The 18,761-nt window shown below is 34.3% G+C and overlaps 2 protein-coding genes and 1 long non-coding RNA gene across 5 annotated transcripts in view; 2 read left to right on the top strand and 1 right to left on the bottom strand.

The window, feature by feature from the left end:
• The first annotated feature begins 587 nt into the window (after window positions 1-587).
• LOC116290118 (U-actitoxin-Ael2c-like) lies at window positions 588-8,177 on the top strand. 3 transcript variants are annotated; one of them, XM_089028293.1, is made up of 3 exons: window positions 588-744; window positions 7,271-7,383; window positions 7,859-8,177. In XM_089028293.1, the coding sequence occupies exons 2-3, from the start codon at window positions 7,290-7,292 to the stop codon at window positions 8,005-8,007; spliced, it is 243 nt and encodes an 80-aa protein (XP_088884419.1). In that variant the 5' UTR covers window positions 588-744; window positions 7,271-7,289; the 3' UTR covers window positions 8,008-8,177. The 3 variants fall into 3 exon arrangements, with proteins under 3 accessions (XP_088884419.1, XP_088884420.1, XP_088884418.1); XM_089028294.1 differs by lacking the exon at window positions 588-744 and adding an exon at window positions 1,388-1,549; XM_089028292.1 differs by lacking the exon at window positions 588-744 and adding an exon at window positions 4,556-4,729.
• Window positions 8,178-13,703: 5,526 nt separating this feature from the next.
• Window positions 13,704-18,074, bottom strand: LOC148911990 (uncharacterized). Its single transcript, XR_016119479.1, has 2 exons — window positions 17,947-18,074; window positions 13,704-14,594 (listed from the first exon to the last, which is right to left on the bottom strand). It is a non-coding gene; the product is annotated as an uncharacterized LOC148911990 (long non-coding RNA).
• Window positions 14,066-18,761, top strand: part of LOC116287979 (uncharacterized) — a 33,048-nt gene continuing 28,352 nt past the window's right edge. The window contains exon 1 of the mRNA XM_089028442.1: window positions 14,066-14,387. Within this exon, the coding sequence (XP_088884568.1) occupies window positions 14,261-14,387 (127 nt within the window). The 5' untranslated portion in view covers window positions 14,066-14,260. The remainder of the gene's footprint in view (window positions 14,388-18,761) is intronic.

Genomic DNA, 18,761 nt, shown 5'->3' with positions numbered 1-18,761 from the left:
GTTAGGTCGTGCTTTACATGTGTTGTATTTTGAATTGAGCACGTTAAAATATCCCTAACTTCGACATATGAAAATCATATGATATCTACTTCTTATTGAAGCCTACCTAGACTTTCCTTTTTCACCAATTCAAGGGCAAAACATCATGATATTCAAAGCTATAGTCTTGTGTATATTACTTGTTCGTATCGCGCGTATAATAATAATATAATTGATAATTTTCTTGAGTGTGTTTCTTTCTTGACTTGTATTGATGAATAAAAATGAAATAATCGAGGCACCCTTTCTATGTCTAGCGGCGACAAAGTTTAAATTATATGTTCATTTTTTCCATATAAAATATTCAATAAATTTATCTTTAACTACAAAATGAAATGTTTGAAAATATTTTTCAATTAAACTTGATAAATGTCATCAACGTTTTTTTGTATAAGCTTAGGTTTTTTATATAAGTATTTTTTGACAACAATATATAAGCTTACTGTAAAATAAATAGAATTTCAGAACAAAAAAATCGATTTTTAACAAAGAAAAAATATGCTTTATCCAAGGTCGAGGAAAGGAGGTCAAAGATACTGAACGTAGATATGATTTATGGTCCCTAAAGATAAAGAATAAACCATCTAAATGTTGATTTTGCGACTAACAATTTTCAAAAAGTACGACTGGTTTACGAAGGCGAATACAGAATAAAGAATAGCCAGGAATACTAACTGCAGAGTCTTCAATTTATTATTTAGCCAGGTAGGTTTCTGATAATGTTAGAATATCAATAGTGGTTTGCATGTATTGTATTTTGAATTGAGCACGTTAAAATATCCCTAACTTCGACATATGAAAATCATATGATATCTACTTCTTATTGAAGCCTACCTAGACTTTCCTTTTTCACCAATTCAAGGCCAAAACATCATGATATTCAAAGTTATACAGTCTTGTATATATTGCTTGTTCTTATCATGCGTATAATAATAATATAATTGATAATTTTCTTGAGTGTGTTTCTTTCTTGACTTGTATTGATGAATAAAAATGAAATAATCGAGGCACCCTTTCTATGTCTAGCGGCGACAAAGTTTAAATTATATGTTCATATGTGAGGGAGTGATGTGGCAGTTTTGTATTTATATTATATATGGCTGCGGTCTAGAACTAGGTACAGCTAGATATAAAACGGCAATGTAGGACAAAAAAAGGCAGTTTTAGAAGTTGGTTTTACAATTGTACTAAAAAGCAATCAATCTTTTTCCAATTATAATAACTTAACCAAGCCATATGGCTAAACGCCCGCCGCCCTGTTTTTATAATTAAAAAAGTTGTTTTTCAATTCTTAGGCATTACAAAACTTATAGAATTCATACTACAAGAGAGTAGCGCTAGGTGGGAACCATTCAAAAACTAATCGCTGTAAATTAGATTAGATTAGCAAATTAGATTCGTCTGGATGTGAATGGCTACGTCGATATTGTATTGTGTATTAAGAAGAAGCTTTTCATTTTTTACTGAAAGGCCATAAGACAAGGATCATTCTTCGACTCTGCCGAACAAGGTACTTATATTGCTAATATTTAATGTAACCAACATGACTGAGTTTTGAAGATAACTGCCGAAGTATCGACTATACATTACGGGGAAAAACATTTAATGATAATGATACATGGGTTTCATCGTATGGTGCATAAGATAAGACAGAGCTTGTGCTTTCCTTGTAATCTAAATGTATTTGAAGGCATACTCTTAAGATAGAGAGAGATAAATGAATGAGTGAACTTTATTATACCCAGTATTACAGAAACAACTGAATGCAAGCTAAGTCGGTCATCATTATTAATGAAATTTCCACCTTGAGAACCACTAACGTCATTGAGATGTTAAGCGAAAGCGTCCTTTTATTGAAATTCTGAAAATTGTGCACATGTATTTTACTAAAGGACATGTCATTATCGAACATAAATAAAAACTTCATACTAAAGGAAAAGATAAGAAGCAATGAAATAATTAATATATGTTCTTTACAAAGAAACTTATAATTATGAAATGTGCCGCTGATTATCAGTAGTTTGGCAATCACGGATACTCATGGAAGACTGTTGGATGATGCAACCAATTCAAAAGAACTATATCAAACGTTTCTATTATTCGGCAGTGATAAGAAGATTTTGGTAAAATTATTGCTAGTCAGCTCACTACTGATCGAATCACACTGCACTATATCTAATTATATTTTATTATCATTATCTTTATTGAGGTTTAATGCAATTTTAAACGTTTTATTCCGGATAGCTTCGGCATCGTGCTAGAATACGATTCAATGATCTCCGCTTTGGAATGTTGCTTCATGAGCAGCATTTTAAAGAAACAAAAGAAAACAATTAAAAGGATTTATTTACAAAGATACTTAAAATTATGAAGGAAACAAAGTAAAAGTGTTTAAACATGCAACTGGCGCCGCTGAGTCTTACTAGTGCTCACGGATGCTCATCGAAAAATGTTGGATAATGCAACAATTAATACAACAGGGCCCGGTTGTACGAAGGGTGGATAGCGCTATCCAAACGGATAATTCTTTATCAAGTGGATGAGTCGATGTGTTTATCCAATAAAGTTATCCACTGGATATGATTTATCCGCCAGATAGCGCTCTCCAACCTTTGTACACCCGGGCCCAGAACTATACAACGTCCCTTCTATCGGCAATAATCGCTACTTGCTTTCAAGTTTCAAGTTTCAAGTTTATTCACACACAAGTACAATAAGCTAAATTGTTACAAAAAAGTGGAATGAATGATGATACAAGTGGAGATTATATATACAAAGAATTCAGCTTCAAAGAGAGCTGACTTTTGGAAGCTTTTAAGCAATGATTTGGCAACCAATTTCAGTTGTTACTTTGAATGATTTTCTTCACGGCGAACAGCAGGACCCGAACAAACTGCAGGAATGATAAATTTCCATATACATATAAACACTACGAAACCTGAAATTGATCCACAAAAAATCGCAAGTTGGCAAATTGAAACACCAAAATAAATGGCAAGATTTTATTGCGTGGCGTGGCTGTCATTCCTTAATATTCCTATGTCACTTTTCTTGCATTAACTTTTGATTTTCTTCACGAAGCGCTTAAACTTTCAATATTATGACTTTGCCTTATAAATAAAAATGGCCGTGAAAGGAAAATTGATCAGTTCGGAAACTGGAATTTAGTAATTTATTCTCTAATTTCCCGGATGTGTCACTCAATTCTGTACGATGATACCTAGAATAAGAACTGAACGCGTTAAAAGTGTTCTTATGAATAGAGGCTTGCTTAATTTTAGATAATTTTTAAATATTGAGTGCAGAAGATATATATGTGTGTGTGTGTGTGTGTGTGTGTGTGTGTATGTATGTATGTTTTTGATATTATTGGTTTATATATATATATATATTAAGTTTTGTAAACCATAGTTAATAGAGAGGAATGGTTAGGAAACCTATTGTTATCAGGTCTTTGTTCGCTTTTGATGTTTCAACGGTCTTGACCGTGCACAATGTTTGGTTTATGCTCATCCGAAATTGCAAAATAAGTAAACATAAACTTTGTCTATAGGATTATCTATTAACATGTGTAAAATTTTATTTTGTACTTGCATTGCATTTTGCGTTATTTTCTATTTTGGTTCAATTGTTCTTGTCAAGCATAAATGAATGTAAACTTATTAGTTTTTCAAAAACTTTTGTTGTTCAACAAGATGAAAACTGGCAAAATTTAATTTTCAAAATCTAGTAAGCTTATGTTTTCAAGCTTCTCGAAAAATAGTTAAGACTTTTATGAATGAAAATACGGTTCTTGTAAAAACATAAAACTTTTGATGTCGGTAATTAACCAAACATCGTTATTAGTGTAAAAGAAGTAAAATAAGTAAGCTTATGTGTTTTGCTCACCTTTTTTACCAGTTTTCAAGTCTGTTTCATAGTCTTGATTTGTCCATAAAAGTTCGGAAATCTCCAAAATTTCGATATCAGTAAAAGACATCCAAGGTAAATTTCACTAAACCTGATATTGTATTGGATTATTTGTAGTTATCTTTCGTTTTATAAGTAAAATTAACCAGTAATTCAAAGCTTAAAAAATGTCGGCCATTGAAAACTTTGTCGAAGAATCTTCCAAGAAAAAAACTAGCCCCTAGGGGTGTTGGTGGGGAGTTGTGTACATAATTCATATGAGTGGGAGAGTATTCTCGCGCAAAGAAAAGGATGTAGTGCATTTTAATTCGTTTTCAGTGCATATTTTTTATTATGGGATATTTTTTTTAAATTTTAGCTGCGGCCAAAAGCTAGGTACAGCTAGATATAAAACGACAACGTAGAACAAAAAAAAAAAAAAAAACAATTTTGGAAGTTGGTTTTACCATTGTACTAAAAAGCAATAAATCTTTTTCCAATTATAATAATTTAACCAAGCCATATGGCTAAACGCCCGCCGCCCTGTTTTTATAATAATAATAAATTGTTTTTCAATTTTAAGGCATTATAAAACTTATAGAAAACAGACTACAAGCGAGAAGAGCTGGGTGGGAACCATTCAAAAACTAGTCGCTTTGAATTTTAAAAAAATACAAAGCAAATTAGGTTCGTCTGGATGCGAATGGCCACCTCGATATTGTATTGTGTATCAAAAAGAAGCTTTTCATTTTTTACCGAAAGGCCATAAGACAAGGATCATTCTTCGACTCTGCCGAACAAGGTACTTATATTGCTAATATTTAATGTAACAAACATGACTGAGTTTTGAAGATAACTGCCGAAGTTTCGAATATACATTACGGGAAAAACATTTAACTATTGATACATGGGCTTCAGCGTATATGGTGTCTAAGATAAGATAGGGCTTGTGCTTTCCTTGTAATCTAAATGTGAATACGTTTCTTTGGGCTAATCTAAATGTTTGAAGGCATACTTTTAAAAAGGAGAGAGATAAATGAATGAATGAACTTCATACCAAGCATTACAGAAACAACTGAATGCAAGCTAAGTCGGTCATCATTATTAATGAAATTTCCACCTTGAGAACCACTAACGTCATTGAGATGTTAAGCGAAAGCGTCCTTTTATTGAAATTCTGAATAGTGCACATGTATTTTACTGAAGGACATGTCATTATCGAACATAAATAAAAACTTCATACTGAAGAAAAATAAATGAAACAATGAAATAATGTATGTTATTTACAAAGAAACTTATAATTGTGAAATGTGCCGCTGATTATCAGTAGTTTGGCACTCACGGATACTCATGGAGGACTGTTGGATGATGCAACCAATTCAAAAGAACTATACCAAACGTTTCTATTATTCGGCAGTGATAAGAAGATTTTGGTAAAATTATTGCTAGTCAGCTCACTACTGATCGAATCACACTGCACTATATCTAATTATGTTTTATTATTATTATCTTTTTTGAGGTTTAATGCAATTTGGAACGTTTTATTAAAATAATAAAAATATATATTTAAAAATATGTCTAATTTATTATATAATTACCAATGAAATATTTATTTTTCTCTATTTCGAAAAATTGATGTCCTCACACGTGAAAAAATACACGGAAAAAATTGCCTGAAAAAGCCAAAACATAATTTCATTGATAACTATATAATAAACAGAATATTACATGGCCGCTTGGAGATACGAAATTTATCTTCTCGTGTTGAAAATCGCTCACTTGTGAGATATCTTTTCAACACTCGAAGATAAATTTCGTATCTCCGCGCGCCCATGTAATATCCTCTATATATTTTACTGCGGCGTGGACTATGTGCGCCTTGCTGGTCGCACTTTATGATGACTCTATTTTTCTTTATTTTTTGTCGTTTTCTATGTGAATTTGTTTTACTCTATATTGATCAAACACTAGTTTAAAGTTGCACAAGACAATCGCCGTACGAGTTTAGATATTGGGAAAACATGGGAAATATTCGTGAGACGGAAGGCAGAAAAGAACCAGGCTGACCCTTTGCAGTCCAACTAATTTGGATGCACATTTTGATTCTATGTTATATAAAGCGAACAGTTGTCTATATATTTTGCGCGTTTACAAATATCATGGGTTCTCAGTAAATTACTTAGTTCTTTTCTTTAATTCTTAAATTCTTTCAATTTTTACTTACGCTATAGAGGTTTGGGCTAGTGCTTCCTATAACTAATTAACTTGGATATACTAAAGACCACTATTCTATTTTGAGTATTTAAACTGAAAAGGATAACAAACTTTGGAGAGAAAAATAAGTCTCCCGACAATCCTCTTTATCACCTTTTGCCCCCTACCATGAATCGGGTTTTAAGAAATAGGGGGCATTCTTTCATAATACCTAGAATAAGAACTGAAAGTTTTAAAAGTGTTCTTATCAATAGAAGCTTACTTAATTTTAGATAATTTTTAAATATTGTGTACAGATGATATATATATATATATATATATTATATATATGTATGTATGTATTTGATATTATTGGTTTGTATTATATATTTCTTTTTAAGTTTTGTAAACCATAGTCAATAGAGGGGAATGGTTAGGAAACCTATTGTTATCAGGTCTTTGTTCGCTTTTAATGTCGAACCGGTCTTGACCGTGCACAAAGTTTGATTTATGATTATCCGAAATTGCAGAACAAGTAAACATAAACTTTATCTATGGGATTATCTCTTAACTATGTGTAAACTGAACACGTCCGTTGTTCAGTATTGTTCCTTGTGTGCAAATAAAGACCATTACTTCACAACTTTATAATCTAATTAACTATATCTACTTGGCTTTTTGAGGTTTAATGCAATTTCGATTAGTTTATTCTGGAGAGCTTCGCTCGTGCTAGAATCTGATTTCAATATCGATCTCGAACGTGGATTTGTCTAGTGCTTATTAATTTCATAACTGTTTTACAGACCAACTAAAATAATCACTCTAACAGTGGTTGAGGTAGGATTGGCGGTTGGCGTAGTGTTGGTATTGTAATTGTATTTCAGTTAATATTCCCCTTCACAGTTCCCGGTGCCATCTTTAAAGGTACAGCCGTGCCTTTGCATCGAAGTGAGACAAACGGTGACCTGCCATTGATATAGACTTGTGAATAATTGACAAGGTGTTAAAAAAAGGTATCTATCATTGCAAGCTCACCGTTTGTCTCGCTTCGAAAAAAAGACACTGCTACCTTTCAAGAAGGGGAAGGGAACTCATTGAGCAGTAGACTATTGCCTTTCTTCGTTTTATGGTTTTCTTGTTGTTTTCATAGATTACCTTCCCCTGAAGCAATGGTTTATCAACATTCTATCTGTCTGATTGTTGTGGCTTTCTTGATTGGATCATCAATAGCTCTTACTCCTAGAGATCTTCCTCCGAAGGGTGGTAAGCTTTATCCTTCTTATTAGCATGCATACCAACGAATGGGCTTTGGTCAATTGCCTCCTTGTCTCATTATTGAGCAAAACAACCAAGATTGTCTTATTTGATCGAGTATAATTAGTAGTAATCAGGCTTTAACGCAATCAACTCATTCTAAAGATAAGCATGGTATTTTCTAGTTAGTTAACAAGCACAACGCCTGCTTTAAAAGCGCACAGTAATCACACGCGTGGAATCGTACAATTCACCGTAGCGACAAAAAATAAAAAAAGGTTTTAGTTAACGTCATCCCATGTGTTTTCATGCCAAAAAGTGTCGTAAGAACGAAGTTTTCAAGGACACGCGCCTATGAATGCCATGCTGATGGATTGTTTGACGTCTACAAAAACCGGAACTCCGTGCGTGTGGTACGCGAATAGTGTAAGTGTGGTAAGGTTAGCGATACAATACTTATCTCTTGTTTGCTATTTTAATTTAGATGCTAAGAAGCTCGAGAAAAGGCTTGGTTGCAGCTGTGATGGACATGCTGGTACCTACTGGTGGAATAAATTGTCTTGTCCAAGCAGTTATAAGTATTACGGGACTTGTGCGAAATTCAATGGCGTCTGTTGCTGGTACAAGTCTTAACAGGCCAACACACTAAAATGCCAGTATTTAAAAAGCAAATAAAGATAAAGCTATAAATTGTAAAAGTAATATATTAAAATGAAAAAAATATTGTGGTATCGTGGTATGGATATAACTGTGCATTGCTTTAAAAATAAACAGATAAAGATCAGCATGAACAACAAGGTTTATCTATTGGTATTGTTTATTGAGTTATTCAGTTACATTCATCATCAAAACTGCATCATCATCATGCGCAACACGCGGAACACGCGGAAACTGTGCAACTAGCTCAGAAAAAATATTTTAATGCAGCTTTATGTAAAAAGACATTAATAGCCATTTAAAGATTTCCTATATGGTTTGTAGGGCCATAATAAGTTCCCCCTCGGTTATTGTATGTTTTGAGGTCCAGTTTCGCAATTTAGCGAGGTGTCAATGAATCAATCACTTTCATGGCCAGAAATCTCGGATCCCGCGATCGCAAAGCGGAGTTCCCCAATCGCAGTACTTCTAGATCGCATCAAATATAATATATATTCATTTATGAATCTAAAAGGTGAAAAGAAGATCGGGAAAAGAATCTTCAATTGTTTTTATTCGAGATGAAGATAGCGTATCCCATAATAAAAACCATGCATTGAAATCGAATCAAAATGCACTATATTGTTATCTTTGCGCGATTATACTCTCCCCCTTAGGAATTTTGTACACAACTCACCACCAGCCACCCCAGGTGCTAGTTTTGTTCTTAGGAGATTCTTCGAGAAAGTTTTCCATGGCCGACATTTCTAAGCCTTTAATTTCTGTTTAAGTTGACTAAAAAACAACAACAACAAAAAATAAAAGATAACTACAGACAATCCAACAGAATATCAGGTTTAGTGAAATTTACCTTGGATGTCTTTCATTAAAATCAAAATTTTGAAGATTCCCAATTCTTTTAGAACAAATCAAGACTATAAAACAGACTTAACAAGTTTTGACACAGGAAAACGTGTCAAATGTGCTGGGCACATTGGATACTTTGAATAGAGTAGAAGACTATTTGGGATTTCGTCATTGTAAGACAGAAGAAAGTCCGTGGATTCGGTTTGAATATTTTTTTACGGTCAAATTGAACCAGCATAAACGAGTCTTAGTCGCAAATCCCAAAGCAAGCCTCCATCTCTCTGAGAACCAGTGTTATGGTGGCTCCATCGGCTCAAAAACACCACACAAAACATTATTGAACAGAAGATTCTCCATCTACAGAAAAAGTTTGGCCTCAGAATACCCTGCGAGCAGAGTCTCCTTTACCTTCCCCCGAGTGAGAGAAAGGAAAGAAGACTCTTTCCAGTTCTCTCACTCGGGGGAAGGTAAAGGAGACTTTGCTCGCGGGGTAACCACAGAATGGAAATATTACGAAAAACGTATCTCTTTCCCTACGCTTCTTAGTAAATTTGCCCCCCAAAAAATATGGCGTCGGAAACCGTGAAAGGAACTATAAATAAACTAATATAAAACTCGTGTGAGTACTCTTTTATGTAAATCATGACGCATCAATGACGCAGTAGAAATTCCCTGGCCTGTCCATTTACAATCTTTTGTTTACGTAACTAATTCGAGTTGTATCAAAAAACAAAATCGCACTTAAATTTTCTAATTTAGCTCCAGTTTCTAATTATCTGCTTAGAACTACCAAATTAAGTTTAAAGTAAGTTGGATTAAGGCAAACTTACCACGAAAACCACATATGTTCAACCTCTTTCACCTCCTCTGTGTCCCGATCTTACAGATCTCAACGTGCATTTTGACCTCGTGTTTCACGAATGTCAATCATGACGAGGTCCACCAATGGCATTCGTAACACTAAATTCCGATCATACCTAACTCACCAAAAACAAATGTACTGTGCCCATAGGCCCAGCACAAAAACTAGTTAAGGTTGTGTCGTTGTAACGATCGTAATCAGATGACGTAAGACGATCGCTAAACATTCAATTATCAATCTGCTAACATCTTAGTGAGCGAGTGAGTGACATATTTGCATATTCAGACCCCTCACAACACAGGTAGCCCAAGCGTATACATTGTACTGATTTACTATACAATATATGGGACTTCATAAATCTCCTTCTTCTTCTTCTGAAACTTCTACAGCGTGTTTTGGTTGTTCTTAGCTTCACTCTGAGCGAATTTCGTTCAATCTAATTGCTCTTTCCCCACCGTGAAGGAAAGAAGGAGAAGGTAGGAAACGGAGGCTTTCCATGGGTCTTCGATCGGCTCTACTTCACGACGATTTTTTCAACGATTTTTTTTTAGTTTTACATGAATACTTGCAGTTTTCACCGACTTTTTACCAAATCGACGTCGCCAGCGTGCTCCATACATTTTTTCCCCCAAAGGTGGTGAACCAATCAGAGTTGAGTTTTTTTTCCGTGGCAACGACTGTGACTTCTAGCTTTGAAACTTGTAGGCTCACCATCGGTGAATATACCACAGAAGCCCTCGCTTCAGGCCGATAAAACCTCACTTATACGCAACTTTCATTTGGATCATCATACATGGACACAGCTCTATTGTTGTTGTCTCAAATCACGCAGAAAATGATATTCGTTGAAAATTTTAAACTGTTTGACTAGCGCTTTAAGCGCTTGAATAGTTTATTTTTTATGAATATGAAAGTTTATATTTTTGTGCAGATAAATGCAAACAGCCCCTCCACCATTCCTACCATTTGGTTGTCTGTGTATGTTTAGAATAAAAATAGAAAAAAAGAGAATAGAATTAAAGAGAAATATATATAATTTTGCATGGCATAAAAATAGGACAACCTCTCATAATATTGTAGAAAGTATACTTCAGCAACTCATTTAACACTTTGAAGGGCAAAACTTGTTTAAAAAAGTCATTATTCATAAGATATATGATTCTATATTTATTATAGAAAGAACACAACTCATCAGGTAATTCTTAAGAAGGTCACATGTATGAAATCTATCAAATATTTTTTTTCTCTCTCTCACTTAAAATATGATTAGGTCATCGGCCGTCTGACGTTAATAATCTGGCTTAGATGCGTGAGTACCATTTTTTTTTCTTTTTGTTTTTGAAATTTTAATGGCTTCTTGAGCGATTTAAAAAAATGACACAATTCCAATATTAAAAATGGATTACATAGTTAACTTTTAAAATGTCAGTGTCCTTAATTTCGGCTGATTCAAAAAATAAAGGCAATTTTAGGGAATTTGGGGACTGGACATTTCGTTAATTTTTTTCACCGCGGCCGATTTCATACCCTGTGGTATATAAACCTTGTTATAAATGTCGGTAGGCACATGGGGAATTATCTCGATGGTATCATATTCGTGTAAAAGACACACACGAAAAAAAAAAAACATTTAACGGAGAATGGGTTAACTGTTCGCCCTCACCCAGGATTATTATATATTTATTGTTCAGTTTAGGGTGAATTGAAGAGCTTTTTAACATTTAATTTGCCCCTGAATATTACGGAATAGAGCTGATGCATAATCAACTAGACGCACTTTAATGCATTTACTAGGGCTACCTTCAAAGTGTCCAACTCATTCTAATTCTGTCAATAGTAAAAAAAAAAACCTTTGTTGTTTAATTTTGATAGAACAGAATATAACTCATTCCCAATATTCATAATGTTTACTAGGTCTGCAGAAGAACTTATTAAGCTCCTATGATTATATATTAATGCAAACAGTGACAAGTCTACACATTGACGACCGGCATTTGACCCAAATAATACAATGTTACCTTGAGAATATGGAGCATAAATTACGGTGTACGGGCCAGGATTTTTTTCCTATATTCCTGCTTAGAGTGAAACTAACTATGATTGAGTCTGTGATTGAGCCTCTTATAAACCTCATACTGGCACAATATTTTACGTGAACTTGGAGTTGTAAGTGAGTTGCTGATAATAATTACTACGCAGTATCTAAATGCCCGGCAGCCGTTCGCGGTCTAAAATTGACTAAATGCCCGGCAGTCCAAACTTTCACCCAAAAAAAACGAGAACTTGCTACAGCTAATGGTATCAAACCAGTCTAACTTTATTATGGTATATTAAGCGCTTCCTGTAGTCTGGACTGTTTCGAAAAAAGATTGTCTGTGTTCACTCGGCATAGAATACGGAGCACTTGGTTCATGTCACTTAGAATATTTTCACCAACACTGCCGGTCCAAACTTTCGCAAAAAATACGATAAATTACCTATGTTAATGAAGCTAAACTAGTCTAGTTTTATCGAAGAATATTAAGCGCTTCTTGCACTCTACACTGCTTCTAATAAGAATTGTTTGTCTTTGCTCGGCATAGAATACCGAGCACTTGGTTCATGTCACTTAGAATATTTTCACCAACACTGCTGGTCGCGGTCTCAAATACACTAAATGCCCGGCAGTCCAAACTTTCCGATAAAATGATTAATTATTAAAATGATACTATGTAGCAATATAGGACTTAATGGTTAAATAAAATTGCATTGTGTTATTGCATGTGCCTTTAGCACCTTTTCGCTCTTCTTACCACAACTAGCTTTTTACCTACCCTTTCCTACTTGTCCCATCGTCGTTTATGTTTTTGCGAAGCAATACGAAATAATCCTTATTAGAAGTAGTGTAGAGTACAAGAGGCGCTTAATATTCCTTGATAAATCTAGACTAGTTTGGCTTCATTAACGTAGGTAATTTATCGTATTTTTTGCGAAAATTTGCGACCGGCTAGTGACATGAACCAAGTGCTCCGTATTCTATGCCGAGCGAATACAGACTATCTTTTTTCGAATCAGTCCAGACTACAGGAAGCGTTTTTAAGAAACTTTTTAGACCATAATTTCCTTCGACTGGGCAAAGAACCAGAAGCTGTTCTTATTTTGAACTTCCCATTATAAATTTTGGACAAGACTTCTTCGTGATTAAAATTGCATTCATTAACAAAGCAATGAATAATTGATGACATCGGTCACGATCGATGACGTTGAACAACACGAGGCTTGTGCCGAACCATACTGATAAGCAAGAAGTTTGGCATAACGAGACCTGCCTTTCTCAACTAAGAACTGCTACATTTTCATAATTGTACAGCTTTTTCAAATTTATCAAAATCATGTTCTAAAGAGTTAATCCAACCTTTGTTGACATTTTTTAATGAAATGTATAACCACAAGATGACGCCGCGTTCCTGAAAAGGAATTATTGGTAAATACCAATTTTCTAGCAAAGACTAAGTGCAATGCATGAGATATATTTTGTCGATTGGAATGACACTTCGTCAGTGTTTGACAATCCTTTTAAAGAATTAAGAATTCGTATTTCACGGATTCTCTTAACAGGGTTGCTAATCTATCTGAAAACTCAATTTTGATTGGTTGACCAATAGTTTTTTTTGTTGTTTTTTTTTTTTGCTGAAGGTAAGCTCCGGCTATTCCATCAGCAGGGAATATGAATTTGTCAGTTATTATTTATTTACCATGTGCTCAGTATGGAATTAACATTATTGGAACCGCCGCTTTAACACCTTGACACTCATCATTCTGACTTTATTTTAGTTAAAAAAAACAAAAACGGTCGTTTTCTAATTTTTGAATATTTTTAAAGGTTTCATTTTTCAAAAACAGGAAAAAAATGCAACTTTTCTGAATTGTGAAACATCATGAAGCCTAAATTTCATCGTTAGCCTTAAAGATGGTGACAAGATGATACATGCCAGCTATATTTATTCACCAAAACAAAAATTAACATATTTGAAAAGGAAACTAGTCTAGTTTTATTTATTTATTATTTCCAAATACATAATACATATATGAATTATGAAGCCTAAATTTCATCGTTAGCCTTAGAGCTTGTGAACAAGACGATACATGCCATCTATTTATTCACCAAAACAAAATTAAAATATTTTAAAAGAAAACTAGTCTAGTTTTATTTATTTCCAAATATATATATGTATATATATATAAATATATTCATTGTCTTCCTGTTAAGATACCACGGGGAGCTATTACGTCAGTCTTGCATTGTTAACAAACAATATTTATTTTAAAAATAGCTTATCTATTCAGTCGGTCATAACCAGAGCAACACAGATATTATCAGGACAACTTCATAAAACCAGTGACCTATACTTTTTTTCTTAATATAGCCTCATCGTTAATGATAACTGATCCAAGAAGTTGTAAAGGCCTTGTTTATAACGATACGCAGAAAAGATATAAAACAAAAATTGCTTATAAGAACTTTATAAGAACTTTACAAGAATGCTGACTGAATATTTGTTACTCGTTCTTGTATTCGTTTTACGGTATGCTACTCAAGGACTGGGATTGGAACCAGACATGTATCGTAAAGAAAACATGAAAAAAGCTACTTTCAATAAAATACAAGGTAAGCTAAGCTTTTGTATGATACTTAATATCAAAGCAGTCAGTAAGGGACCGTGGCGACGAACAACCGAGTACCTTTGCTTCTAGGTTCGTTATAAGTAATTCAAAAGAGTACGTAGTCCAGTTATTTGTCAATCTTTCTTGTTATGCTGCGACGAGTTTTTATTAATTCAGCTGCTTGTGCAATGGTCGTAGTTACTAGTCATCACTTCCCAGTTATCATTGTATTGGATTCATAGAAAGAAATATAAAAGGAATATCAATTTTAGTGGATTTCCTTTGGACTTTAATAACGACAAATATTTGCTTTTTTCGGTCCTTTCCCTCTCTTTTCAAAGCAAAACGTTGTTCTTAAAAGTAAAGTTATATAGCACAAGCAAACTGCTTGACACAACATATGTATATATATATATATATATATACACTTGATTGCAGAAAGGTTGTAGTATACATTTATACATTTATACAAATACCTAATGAGATGTATATTTCAATTTTACTTTTTTAACCCTCAAAACCAATCGATTTATAATCTGTAGGATATAAAACACAAGAATAGAATATTTTGACGTTCATTGAATGAAACAAATAATAAATAAAGCGAGTTTTCAGTTTTGCATATCATTAAATATACTGAATATATTAGGTACTTGTATAAATGTATACTACAACGTTTCTGCAATCAAGTGTATATATATATATAAGAAATCTGTGAATCAATTTTCCGTAAAATAGTGCTCAATACATCGATAGAAGTAGAGCAGAATATTTGTTTGAGAAGAAAAAGTCAAGACAACATTTTTCCCGACAAGCCTGTTTCGTGAATTGCTTCACTCTTCAGGTGATTTAATGATAAGTATATTCGTTACTATCATTTATATGTATACTTTTTCTATATAAATGATAGTAATGAATATTCTTATCATTAAATCCCCTGAAGAGTGAAGCAATTCACGAAACAGGCTTGTCGGGAAAAATGTTGTCTTGACTTTTTCTTTTCAAACAAATAAATATATATATATATATATATATATATATGTAGTGTTTAAAAAACGAGTAGGAGTGTTTTATCAGGTATGAAAGCACGAGGCGTAGCCGAGTGTTTTTATACCTGATAAAACACGATCTACGAGTTTTTTGAACTGCTTAAAACACTCACGAACAATTTATAAGATTTTGGTTCAACTGGAGGCACCATACACGTCACGAAAATGGATTTTTATACTTCGATAGAGATTTGACGTCACGGGCATGCGCAACCAGATTCAATAGAAGCTCCCACACGTTGGATATTGCGTGTCAAGGCAAAGAAAGGCACGTTAGTCAAAGATTTTTAGGTTTGACTATGCCTTGACGAGGCTCTAAGTCTTCATCTAAACTTGGATGCATACTTCATCCCTGATGAAGTCATCCTCATAGTATTCGAGTGGTCTTTATATAAAGATCACATGTGTCTTTATATAAAATCACTTGATTACTAATGAAGAGGACTTTATCGGGTATAAAGGTGCATGCACGTGACGTGAATGGTGGCTCCAATTGGACCATAAGCTTATGAATTATTAATGAGTGTTTTAAAATATATATATATATATATATGTACTGTTTAATAAACGAGCAGGAGTGTTTTATCGGGTATAAAACACGAGGCAACACGATCTGCGAGTTTATTGAACGGCTTAGAAAACTCATGATGTATGTTCTCATATTGTACTGAATTCTTTACGAAATGAACCAAGTTTGATAGAGAAAATCCAAGTTAAAGTTTATGCAAATGAAGACGAATCTATATCCGATATAAAATCACCTTCATGGTCATGATTTCTATTGTGTTTTCTTCATGAATTATTAATGAGTTTTCTAAATATATATATATATATATATTTCTTTCTTTCTTTCTTTCTTTCATTCTTTCTTTCTTTCTTTCTTTCTTTCTTCATTTGTTTATTTATAATATGGCTATGGTAAAATAAAGATTATCATTATTAAAAGATTATTATTAATTATTATTAAATAATCCATAGTTAGAGCAAGCGGAGGGCAGAACAAGTTGTGCCTGTCACTGACATTCATAAAAAAAATTGTAAGAGTTAGAAGAAAGCCTGCCCAGATGTTAACGATGCATTAATTGAGCAGTGAAAAAACTAACAATATCATTGAATTTGAGAAGTTTATATTGTTTGAATAATCGAGATGAATGTGCAAAGAAATCAGGAAAAATCGTCATAATCCGATTTGCTCTCCTTTGTAAAATTGCAAGAGGTTCAATTGATGATTTATGAGTATCACCCAAACCAATGATACCATAAATGAAAAAAAGGGAAAATAATGGAATTATAAACTTTAATTAATACGTTAATATTAACAAAATGACGCAGTTAAACTAGAATACCAATTCCTCTAGCTATCGTCTTACAAAGTTCACGAATGTGATATTTCCAGTTCAGGTTTCTAAATGGTTCGGGCAGTTCGTTTTGTGTTCGCCAAAGTCATATATGTCATCGCTGTGTAAACAAAGTGCTTATGTACTGCCCAAAATGATTGGATTATCCGAGCAGACGAGAGCACAAAAGAACCGCTCTTGCTTTCCTACCCCTGTCTATTTTACTGTACTGAAGGTAAATTTGATCAAGGGCACTAGGACACCGAATGTGGTTGGATTTCTATAGGTTTTTTTATTCCTTTCGATTATTTGAATTAAATTAACGTTATACTTGTTTGACTTATCTTGTGTCAGTGTTCCTTCGTTCGCTGTTGTAATCTAGACGTTTTCATTCCAAAGGTCAAACGGTTTGAATAGTCTATGAGCGTTACTTCTTTAACGGCCGTTCCGTACTTGACTCTGTTTGTACTATACCAACAATAACGCGACCGCGCGATACTCCTAACGTCAATAATATTCAACCGTCCAGAGATAATATGGTTAATCAAATTCACCTTAAGTTCCATATAGAGCCCCGGGGTAGGCTACTAGCCTGCTTGCCATTGTTCTCTCGTCTGCTCGCTTAATCCAATTATTTTGAAAGGTGGGGTGGCAGTGTGTTTACACAGCGATGACAGATGCAGCACCAACGCTAGTGTACGAACCACTGCCGAGCCTAGACATTGGGTAACACGATCTCCCTCGGCATTAGTAGTATTTTCGGCATGAGTAACATTTTCGCTTCAATTGCAAAGAAAGTTACTAACTCTCCTTAAAATATTAGAGTCCAATTAGAGGGAAGCATATCTTGAACACAGGGTACTGCTTACGAAATGAAATGTAACTTTTCTACCTCAACGATCAGACAATTACAGTTCAAAAATATTAATATCGGCCAGTAGGTCATTTTAGGTCACGCTCACGTTGACTGGACGTGCCGGTGTGCAAGTTAGCCTAAACAAATAAAGATTATATTGCTATTACGAAATATCGTAAAAAAATTCCTTTATTGTAGTTGTTGATACAAAAGGGGGAAGTTTCTTTGAGTAAAAATTGTCGCATGAGAATGGGGATTTTAGTGTGTGGTAAAAGTGCGTTGTCGTTGATCGATGGTACTTAAAGACCCATTGCCACTTACCGTGATGCACCGCGGTCACAGATGAATTTGTGGTCCATGAAATTCAAAGATTCATATATTGAATAATAACTTCATATTAAATCCTTTTCCGACATAGCACTAAGGCATCACTGATGCATCACGGTAAGTGGCAATGGGTCTTTAAATCTCTAACTCCTGTACTGTGTTAGTTATAGAGGTCGTAATCTGGTAGTCACGTCTTAGGGTTCGAATTACTAGCGTTCGGGTCCGAGTGAGGGCCGAGGGAGATCGTGTTACCCAATGTCTAGGCTCGGCAGTGGTTCGTACGCTAGCGTTGGTGCTGCATCTGTCATCGCTGTGTAAACACACTGCCACCCCACCTTTCAAAATAATTGGATTAAGCGAGCAGACGAGAGAACAATGGCAAGCAGGCTAGTAGCCTACCCCTATGGAATGCCGTTACTGCCAAAAGCCTTTCAGTTTTCACCACCTTGTTCAAATGGTCATACTAGATATTGAATTATGCACACCATAGATTGAGTTTCTTAATTGTACTTTCAAGTTCCATACCAAGTATGTCGAGAAATATTTTTAGTTTTAGTTTCTTGACAAAAAGTTGACGAGAACTCGACGATATTTCTCTGTTTCTCGACGAGTTTTCTCTATCCACAGGGAACCCAAAATACTTTTTACGGGTTTCCTGTAGTCTAGCATCCATAGTTCTTTGCAAGCTGATGTGCGCCATTTTGAAACGTGGTACGTTCTAGAATTGGCATACACGAGGCATACGGAGTTTTGACATGAATCCAACGATTCGAAAAATATTAGAAAATATAAATACCCTGAGTAAAGAG

Source organism: Actinia tenebrosa, unplaced genomic scaffold (assembly GCF_029948245.1).
Source record: "Actinia tenebrosa isolate PJP-AT-01 unplaced genomic scaffold, QUT_ActTen_1.0 PGA_scaffold12__29_contigs__length_12842862, whole genome shotgun sequence".
NCBI lineage: Eukaryota > Metazoa > Cnidaria > Anthozoa > Actiniaria > Actiniidae > Actinia > Actinia tenebrosa.
The sequence above is the reverse complement of the archived record's forward strand: the minus strand, read 5'-3'. Positions and strand labels throughout refer to the sequence as shown.